Source organism: Archocentrus centrarchus, chromosome 11 (genome assembly GCF_007364275.1).
Source record: "Archocentrus centrarchus isolate MPI-CPG fArcCen1 chromosome 11, fArcCen1, whole genome shotgun sequence".
Lineage (NCBI taxonomy): Eukaryota > Metazoa > Chordata > Actinopteri > Cichliformes > Cichlidae > Archocentrus > Archocentrus centrarchus.
Window position 1 is genome coordinate 11,186,779 of NC_044356.1, and position 10,653 is coordinate 11,197,431.

Genomic DNA, 10,653 nt, shown 5'->3' on the forward strand with positions numbered 1-10,653 from the left:
TTTGCTTTGGCCGTACTCGCTGCTCCACAAAAACCTGGATACTGCATAAACTCCTGAAATGTCTCTAATAACAGACATATGGTACAGAAATGTACCCCTGAGCTTGAGATAATCACTGTCATTTTATGTTAGAGCAAATGAGTGGACTATTAACACTCAGACCAGTATAGGTCTACACCAGCAGCAAAAGATCAGTTTGGTTAATTTGATTATGGTGCTTAAAATTGTGTAGAAAAACCTCGTTTTATTGCCATCACCCATGACGAACATCTAAATTAGGGCAACTGACTACATACTTCATATATAAATCTCTATCTTACAGCTAGGTCTCTAAGTTGTTGGACAAAAATAATTTTTCTGTAACTTTGTACTGTAATGTACACCATCATGGAGGATTTTAAAACAAGCAATATGTGATTGAAGTGTCTCCCAATTTCAGGGGCTCAGAATTAATTGGACAATGGACTGACAAGCAGTTTTGTGGTCATTACAACTCAAACAGACAAAAGATCCAGAGTTGATTCCAAGTGTTGAATTTGTATTTTAAAGCTTCTGACAGGAATTTTCAATATGAGCTGCAAATGAGGGAGGCCATCATTAGGATGGCAAATCAAAACAAACCTATGAGGCAGATAGCAAAAACTTTAGGAGCGGCCAAATCTCCGACATGGCACATTCTTAAAAAGAAGGAATGCACCAGTTTCACAACATCTAATCAAGCCAAGAACACTCTTGAGAAGTTTTCATTGTCATGGTCTGCAATCAAGAGATGCCTTCATGAATGGAAATGCAGAGGGTTCACAACAAGGTACAAACCACTGGTTAAACCCAAGATCAGGAAGGCCAGACTACGGTTTGCCAGAAAACATTTAAAACTGCCAGTGGAACCGGTTCATTAATGTTTATTGATGATGTGATTGCTGATAAAATAGGAGGATGAATTCTGAAGTGCACGGGGGTATACTCTCTGCTCAGATTCAAGGCAAAATGATAAAAAATGAGGTACTCTTCGATGGCCATGTCAGATCTCAACCCCAAAGAGCGTGCTTTCAGTTACAAAGACGTAACACAGAGAGACCCACAAACAAGCAGCAGCTGAAGGTGGCTGCAGCAAAGGGCTGGCAGACCATTAGACAGTCATTAACTGCAAAGGATTTTTTAATTCATGTATTAAAATCAATCTTTATATTTAAAATTAATTTAGTTTGTGAAATTCATTTTGAGCCTCTGAAAATGGGGGACTACATAAAAGTCATTTACTACAATACTTTTGTTAAACCTCTTGTATTAAAAGCTGAAAGTCTGCACTTCCATCACTGTTACAGTCCCAGCAGGGCCTGCTGTGATTTTTGACCCAGTGGGTGTGTCTTGCTCTTTCTCCAGCCTTAGGTCTTAAGTCTTTTTAACTTATTCTTTCATTTGGTGACTAACCTCTTGATTTTATGTTTCCTTTCTTTTGAATGTGATAGCAGCTTGGCTGTTAATTATTAATAAAAGACTTTAACAATTTTGCCTTCACATCTCCTTTTTTCAACCTGGACACCTTTTTTGGTTACATTCCCACATCCACTGGGCTTCTTAGGGGAATGTAACAATCATATATTGATGATTTGATTTAAAATCCACTGTGGTGTTGTACAGATGCAAAATTACAAACTGTCCAACAAATTATGGACCTATCTGTGTACTGGAAGAGAGGCAAAAAGAGGAAACTGACCTGCAAATAAGACTGATCAACTGATCAGCTTAATTGGAAATTATATAATATACTGAGTGAATAGATTAGCCCCTTGATGTTCTCACATCAAGGGTCTAATGGTATTATTGGCAAAGTTGAGGTTTGAGATATTGGTCTATGTCCGTCGACCCCCCCTTACTTTTTGACTTTGAATAAAGCAAATAAGTTAATTGAGAAAATATTTTCCAGATTAACATGATATGAAAATAATTAATTAATTTAATTTATATATTTTTTCAAATAATAATCTTGTCACAGTAGATAATTTCAAGAAGTTACACAAGCTACCATGCCAAAGTAAAGAGAACCCGGCCATAATTTATTATCAATTGCACCGGTGCTTCCCAACATGTCAGAGTGTGGAAAGCCCCATTACGAGTAAAGCCATTCAAATCACAAGTCGGCACATTTTTTGAAAGCTTTTCTGTTCATATCAGAAACATAATGAGAGTAGCAGGAATTTACTGTTAAGCCATTTAAGACCTTCAGCATCTTATTAACCTTGTATCAAAAGAGGTGAGAGAAGCAAAGATAGTAAAGAGGGAGATTATATTCAGTGTGTGCAGTGCACAGAGCTTGTCAACTCAGAATTGTACAGATAAATATAACACTTAACCCCGCTGTGAAAGTGAATGCATGTGTAAGGTAACACTCTGCAAAAAGTTACAGGAGCAAACTAGCAGGCCTGCTGATAATGCAATTCTGTATTTTTTTTTTTCATGTTACACTGAATAGTTTTTAACTTTCACCTACCATGGTTTTCTTCTAGGTGTACCGTGTCTTTGCATTTGACAGTATTACGCTCAGTTTGTCTCTCGTCGACTTTCCGCAGTCAGTCAAATCAAAGTTTATTGAGCCATTTGAGCTCCCTTACTTGCGCGTTGCGGATTCAGGAAGTAGCTTCTCGATCATAACAAAAGCCGTAGGAAAACACCGTTTTCTTGAAAAATACGGATAGATTTTCCGATCTTACTCGGTAAATCGGCCTGTAACGTGAAACACTTTCAATATGTAGACGGTTTGTTATCTTGTCAGATTTTACCACTTGTACAATGTGCTGTTATTTCGTTTATTTAGACCACTTTGCTAACGTTCCTAGCTGGGTAGAGAGTTAGCCAAAACAGCTAACTTAAGTCTTAAATTAACTTTGGTTAGAAGAAGATTTTACATCAAGACTGAGCGTCCAGTGAATCTGAAGCTACTTCCAGTAAAAGTGGGATAGTGTCTGTGCATAGAGGTGAGTAAATTAAGCTGCCGCTTGCTTCTATGCTGCATCGCGTCTATCTTTTTTTTTTTTTTAACATTAATTAAGTGTTATATTTTGATCTAATTCCAAGGAAGTGAAAGTGCTTTCTTGTTGCAAATCTTGCAAGATTTAGAAATACAATTTTGACCTTTGCAGGAACTGGACAGGAAGAGCAAAGCTGGTTAATAAACAGTGAAGGCTGTAGTGCCCAGCCTGTAGGTCGAGATGTCCCAAAACAAAGTAGGAAAAAGTAAACATTTCCCCGTGTATAACAATTAATTTTTACAAGCTTACCTTACTTTTTCTTTCAGAATTAGAAAATATTTTATGTGCAAGAGGTGAAAAAGTTAAAAGAAAAACATAGCTGAAAAACAAATACCTACAATGAGGATATGAAAGTAAATATGTATTGTTTTTAAAGGGTTGCCAGCAAAGATTTGGGAACCACCTCCTCCAGTATTCCCAAAACACACACAGAAAGCAACTGAAGAGTTTGAACAGCAAAGCTGTTTACATTTACAAGCCACTTTATTAAGTACAGCTTAAGTACCAGATTGGACCCCTTTTTGCCGTCAGACCTGCCTCAATTCTGCATGGCACAGATTCAACAAGGTGCTGGAAACATTCCTCAGAGATTTTGGTCCATGTTGACATGATAGTGTCACACAGTGGCTGCAGATTTCTTAGGTGCACATCATGATGTGAATTTCCCGTTCCATCACATCCCAAAGGTGCTCTGTTGGATTGAGATCTGGTGACTGAGTACAGTAAAGTTTCTTGTCATGTTCAAGAAATGCTGAAAGCAGCCATTAGAAGATGGATACGCCACGGTCAAAAAGGGATGGACATGGTCAGCTACAATACTCAGGTAGACTGTCATGTTTAAATGATTACACCACCGCAAGCAGCCTAAACTGTCAATACAAGGTAGGATGAATTCATGCTGTTTATGCAAAATTCAGATCAAGCAATATTTTTCCAATCTACTTCTGTTCAATTTTGGGGATCTCCTGGGAATTGTAGCCTCAGTTTCCTGTTCTTAGCTGACAGGAGTGGCACCCTGTGTGGGTTGAGGTGTTGTGCATTCAGAGATGCTCTTCTGCATACCTTGGTTGTAACAACTAGGCATTTGCATTACTGTTGCCTTCCTATCAGCTCAAAGTAGGCTGACCATTCTCGTTTGATCTCTAGCATCACCAAGGCATTTTCACCCACCGTTGTCTGTAAGCCATAGAAGATAGTTGTGTGGGGAAAACTGCAAATGTGTAATTGACCGGCTCATCTGGTCCTAACAACCATGCAACGTTCAAAGTCACCCTTCTTCCCCATTCTGATGCTCAGTTTGAACTTCAGCAGGTCATCTTGATCATGGCTACATGCCTGAATGCACTGACTTGCTGCCACATGCTCCGCCGATTAGATGGATGCAGTAACAAGCAGGTCAACAGGTGTGCCTAATGAAGTGTCCGGTGAATGTGAGTTCAGCCCAGTAGTCCAAATGAAAAGACAGACTGAATGGCATTTGACTTTGTGGCTTTTATCATTAGCAAGTATACCGTAAAACATGTTTTCATATTTGGATTAATTTGATTTATTTCCTAATGGGAACTTTTAATCATGCCTTATGAACAGGAGTACATGTTTTGCTCTAATTTAACAGAAACACTATCTGTGACTAAAATGAAGGCTGTTTAATCATGGAGATTATTATATTATGTAAGGAGAGCTTGTAATTTATCTCCATGTCTGTTGCTATCTGTGTGTGCTATATTATATTAAAAGGCTTTTCTTATCCACACTGAGGTAATTCTGTGTGTACTTAAGGAGGATATTATTTTTGAACACAGTTATTGTGATTAGATTTGCCTGTGGAGCAGCAAGGTTTGCGATTAATGATTTTTCTTTATTGTGCTAATACAGGACGATGCCACGCTTGCAGTCCGGTGTGTGGAAGCATTTTACTCCAGCCATCAAAGATGGAAGAGAAACCTTCATGTGCAACTACTGCTCAAAGACATACACAAAGAACGCCACTAAGATGCAGATGCATTTAGATAAATGCAAAGAGTACTCTGTGGTTTCGCAACAGTCACCGGGCCCAGATGGGAGCTCCTCTGCCTCCATCCCTGTTCCCTCGTTATCATTCTTGCCATCTGCCACTCCTGGGGGACAGTTCCTCATTGATTCAGTGGATCAGCGCAGCCAGGCGTATGCTGATGAATGCCTGGCAAGAGCTGTGTATGCCACATCTTCACCACTTACTCTCACAGACAATATTTACTGGAAACGATTTTTCAGCGCGCTTCGGCCTGCTTACTGTCCGCCCCCTAGAGAGGCTCTTTCCTCGCATCTTTTGGACTGTGAGTTTGACAGAGTACAAAGCCAGGTTCATGAGGCCATAGGGAAAGCAGACTGCGTGACCATCATCAGCAGCGGCTGGTCTAACGTAAAAGAAACTGGGACGATCATGTATGTTGTTGCAACTCCCGTACCGCTGTTTTACAAATGCACAATGACAAAGGAGCAGACACACACGAGCACGTTTATTGCTGAGGAACTTAAAGGCATCATAAACGAAGTCGGGTCACAGAAGGTTTTCGCTGTTGTCACTGACGACGCCCCGGAAATGGAGGCAGCGTGGGCTCAGGTAGAGGAAGCTTTCCCGCACATATCAGTTATTGGCTGCACAGCGTGTGGTGTCAAGCATCTCTTTGATGACATAGTGGCACAGCCGTCTATGAAGTCTCTGTGCAGGAGAGCTGAGCAGGTGGTGAGGTGTGTTAAAGAGCGAAAAATGTTAGCAGACACTTTTAGATGCTGGCAGAACACAAAAATAATAAACCCCACTTCTAAAGGGACAGTACTGGAACTGCCCGCTGGCACAAACTGGACTGGTGTGGTTAACATGTTCAGCAGCCTCCTCGAGGGTCAGAACTCTCTACAAGAGATGGCAGTCTCTCCCACACTGGATATCGAAGTGTCCGTTAGGGCTGCTTTACAGGATGCCGCATTTTGGAAGGGGCTGAGTAGCAGTCGGAACTTACTGTACTTGATTGGGAATTATATTGATTTCTTGAAAGGAGAAGATGCTGCGCTCTCCGGTGTCGTTGACATGTTCAGTCAGTTAAGATACCTCATCGGAACGTCTCTGTCAGCATCTGTGCTGCACAGTGCTGAGCAGAAAGCTGTCATGGCGTCATTCGACAGGTGTCAGGAGTTCTGCATGAAGCCCATCCACGCAGCAGCGTACATGCTTGATCCAAAGCACGCTGGACAGCAGACGCTCACCGGGGAGCAGATAAACAGCGCTTACTATGTGATATCCAACCTGTCGCACCATTTGAATCTGGATGAGGGTAAAGTGCTCGGAAGCTTTGCCAGGTTCTCAGCCAAGCAGGGACTGTGGAAAGGAGCTGGAATCTGGAGCTCGTGTCAGCACGTGTCTGCATCCACGTGGTGGAAAGGCCTCTGTTCTTCTGAGCCGCTGTCTGCTGTGGCCTTCGCTGTACTCCAGATCCCGCCCACAACAGGTGCGTGCGAGCGCCTGTGTCAGCACTTCCGTAATGCGAAGGTGGAAGGCTTCGTCTCAGCGGAAAGGGTGCAGAAACTTGTTTCAGTGCAGGCAAACCTCAATCTTTTAGAGCCAAGTGACTGTGACTATGCTCCGCTGGAGAGCGATGAAGAGAAGAAGGTTTCATTTCAGTCTGAGTCACAGCAGTAAGAGAAAAATGCCTTACAGTTTTAGAAAATACAACTAGTAGACTAAATGTAAATTTCCTTTCAGTGTACAGGATTCGAACTGCATTGCCAAACTAAATAAACTGCACTGTGCTCACGTTACTTTCTAAAATCCAAGGCTTGTGGAGAAAAATGCCTTCTTAAGGAGCGACTGAATCAGATGCCTTTTATGTGTATGTGCAGTGAATTCTCAAGTTTTTGTATTACATATTTAAGTAGTATGTATCAACTTTATAATCACAACAGGACATATTAACAAGAAGGTTGCTTCTTTGTTACAGCATCTGTGCGATGTAAATAAAATCACTATTTATTGAAGATAACACTTTTGTCTACTTTGAGTTGCATGTCAAACAGCTTCACCTTCCAATGTCTTTAAAAGTGTTTCTACACTAATGTTCTGCATAAATGCCTCACGGTCATTTTAGCAAGTTAAATCTTGTCTTTATAGTGAAGTTGCCAGGTTACCAGCATTTATTTTAACATCACTTTCCCAGTGGAACAGGAGTAAAAGTAATGAGCTTTAGAGGTGAAGGTGATTATGCTTTCTTACTTTGAGGTTTTGGTGCTTCCCTGTTTCCACTCTTTATGCTAAGCTAAGCTGGCTGTTGACCTTGCCTTTAATAGAGTGCTAATATCCTTCAGATAAAAGCTGATTCACAAGTATAAATTGTTTAGCACTTTAGCGCCACGTTTAGCACTTTTTACCAAAAGATTTAATGAACCGTAATTCTGCATTAGCTTGTAGTTTAATGGCATCAGAAAACAAGCCCTGCTGTATCTATGCAATGAAGCACACACACTGTTTCCTCACTCCCATTTCTCCCACACTAGTACATGGATCCATCCCTCCTCTCTGTCACCCTCTCTGCTGTTTTGTGCCGGCAGCTTGGCACCAGGGGGGCCTCGAGGCTCCGAGGGGTGATCTGAGCCTTGTAAACACTAGCATTATTAATCTTTATAAGAATGAGCCAGCTTGTCTCTAGAGGGTTCTCTGCTTCAATGGCAGCAGACCTGCATTAAATCTGAGCCCCTGTTCTCCACTGGAGCACTCAGTAATTCTGCTGCTGCCTCCATCTTCCTCGCAGTTCATACACTTCATCTTGCTGCCTGTTGTCTGTTCTTCATGGGGGCTGTAATAATTAGACAGTTTACAGAAGAACAGGGCCGTGATCAAGATGTATGCTGTTTATGCCAGATGGTGCGTTGGTTGGTTTTAAAGTCGCCCTTTTAGTGATTTAGTCATATCAAGCTGAGTGCATGCAGTGCTAATGGTAATTTTTCTCTTTGTTACAGGCCAGTATTATCAGTGTCAAAGGCTTTTTGTGTCGTCAGCTCACGAAGTGCTTGTTAACTTTTAATGGTGCCTGGATTTCAAATTACTTCATGTAAATTAATGTGCAAAAGTCTTGAGCCACCCCACATATCTTTATATTTTGCTAGGAAGCAATTTGTGTGTAAACACACATGGAAATACAGTATATAAGGCAAAACCAGCTTTATTCTTCAACGTGTGTTCAAAATTCCATCAGTTTTGACAAAATCACACAGGTGCATCTCTCAGGTCCTGTATCAGGTCTTTGCTGGATTTTGTCTCTCTTGGCATTTTTCACAGATTTAACCTAAGAAATGGGAACAAATGATGTCTTTTTGAGACAGACGGCAAGTTAAAAAGTGGCTAAAGACATACCGTATTTTTCGGACTATACGTCGCTCCGGAGCAGGGTTATTATAGTTAACGAAAACGAACGAAATAACGAAAACTGAAATTGAAAAAACATTGTCGTTAACTGAAATAAATAAAAACTATAATTAAAAGGAAAAAACGATAACTAATTAAAACTGAATTGTGAGTTTACAAAACTAACTAAAACTAACTGAAATTATCGATAAACTGACTTTCATTTACTTGTTTTTTTGGGGGTTTTTTTAAGCCTTGTGGATTGATATGAAATCATTGTTTCCGCTCTCCGAGTTTAAGCTGGGAGCGCCACAGGACAACTGTGTGAGTGCGCATGTGCGTGCGCTCACCGCGCTGGTCCGCAAAGTAATGGCTGCGGTCTGCCGAGTCCCGTATGGAGGTTCTTTGAGTACAAACACCTGCACACGACCACAAGGTAATTAACACACACAATCCAGCTACACAAGCATAAATGCGGACATGAGGTCGGCAACTTCTGTAGGTTGTGTACAGAGGCCGCAAAGACCCTGCAGGTTTAATTAGCGAGCATCTAACCAAGCTAGCTCCAAAACAGAAGCAGCTTCAGGTGGTGAGAACATCAGGATGCAGATGGATTTGAGCTTTGACTCCTTCAAAGAGTTTGTTTTTGTTTAACACCACATGTAGGTGTTATTAATCTGCTGCACTGATGCTGAAGTTTATTGTGGAGTTTATTGTAGAATTTATTGAGTTTGGGAGTTCATGTTTTTCTTTGTTTCTCCCTGATTATGCTCATGTGTGTCCTTAATATTACACAAATTTAGCATGTCTTGTGAACAGTTGGTTGTTGACTATATTTCTTTAAACTGTATCTTTTGTCAAGTTTTCATTACACAATAGTCACTTTTGCGCCTTGAATCTTGCACCTGATTAGGTATGAAAATACTAAAACTAATACTGAAACTAACTGAAACTAACTAAAACTAAGCATGAAACCAAAAATAAAAACTAATAAAACGAGCAAAACCACTCTGAAAACTAATTAAAACTAACTGAATTAGAGAAAAAAAAAGTAAAAACTAACTAAAACTAAACTATAATGTAAAATCCAAAACTATTATAACCCTGCTCCGGAGTATAGGTCGCACCAGCCAAAAAATGCGTAATAAAGAAGAAAAAAACATATATAGGTCGCACTGGACTATAAGTCGCACTTTTTTGGGGGGGTGGGGGGGGGTGATAGAATCCGAGACCCAGAGCAGAAATTCCATCTTGAAAGGCATTTTAAAATAATAATGGATTAAAGAACAGGACGAACACGGTTACGCCTACGTTATGCTAACGTAGCACATTCAGCTACATGACGCACAACGAACACGTGTTCGGTATGTTAACGTAACATTAAGTTATTCAGATAACCATAGCATAAAGAACATACTAACAAGTTAACCAAACCATCAATCCATTGAATTCTTCATCCTCGGTGTCACTTCTAAACAATTCCGTACACTCCGTAGACGAAGCGCTGCTTCCTCTTCTGTGTCGCGTTAGTCAGACTCGTCGTCAGCTGCAGTTCCAATTATTCCAGCCTTTCTGAATCCCAACAGGATGGTTTGTCACTGAAGCCCATGTTTTCTTGATCCATCCAATGACTTCCAGGAAAGTTGGGTGGCGCATTCTCCCAGTTGCCGTTAAGCTGTGCTCTCCATCCATCATCCACTGGTTACGCAAGACTGCCTTAAAGCTGCAGTTCACGGAGATGTCAAGTGGCTGGAGTATTTTGGTTCATGTGTTATAAATGTCACATATACGTCGCTCCGGAGTATAGGTCGCACCCCCAGCCAAACTATGAAAAAAAGTGCGACTTATACTCCGGAAAATACGGTAATTTAAAATGCCCAAAGAAACACTTCGGGATACCTTCAGAAAGCCGTTTGCTCAAGACCACAAAGTCTGGCTCCTTAGAAGCAAGATGTAAAGAAATAAGGGGTAGGTCAAGACTTTTGCGCTGTACTGTAGATACCCCTAGCTCTTAAAAAAATCTTTTTTTGATTGTCTCATATTTTTGAAATATATATAAATGTGGAAAAGGGATATGCTTGATTTTAAGAATAAAAGTTATCAAATGTAGAATTGAAGCCAGTCTTCCACTTAATTACCTTTAAAATACCCACTTTAGGCCACTGTTTTTAGTCAAGAAATATAACCTCTACACATTTCTTACATATCACCCGTACCTATTTTCAACTTGTGGCGTCTGCAATGTCCTGT

The 10,653-nt window shown here is 40.6% G+C and overlaps 1 protein-coding gene across 5 annotated transcripts; it reads left to right on the forward strand.

Moving 5' to 3' along the window:
- The first annotated feature begins 2,626 nt into the window (after nucleotides 1–2,626).
- Nucleotides 2,627–6,967, forward strand: LOC115787581 (uncharacterized). 5 transcript variants are annotated; one of them, XM_030740329.1, is made up of 3 exons: nucleotides 2,627–2,975; nucleotides 3,141–3,224; nucleotides 4,905–6,967. In XM_030740329.1, the coding sequence occupies exon 3, from the start codon at nucleotides 4,909–4,911 to the stop codon at nucleotides 6,703–6,705; it is 1,797 nt and encodes a 598-aa protein (XP_030596189.1). In that variant the 5' UTR covers nucleotides 2,627–2,975; nucleotides 3,141–3,224; nucleotides 4,905–4,908; the 3' UTR covers nucleotides 6,706–6,967. The 5 variants fall into 5 exon arrangements, with proteins under 5 accessions (XP_030596189.1, XP_030596185.1, XP_030596188.1 ...); XM_030740325.1 differs by lacking the exon at nucleotides 3,141–3,224 and adding an exon at nucleotides 3,776–4,459; XM_030740326.1 differs by lacking the exons at nucleotides 2,627–2,975; nucleotides 3,141–3,224 and adding exons at nucleotides 3,232–3,911; nucleotides 4,341–4,459.
- Nucleotides 6,968–10,653: the final 3,686 nt, after the last annotated feature.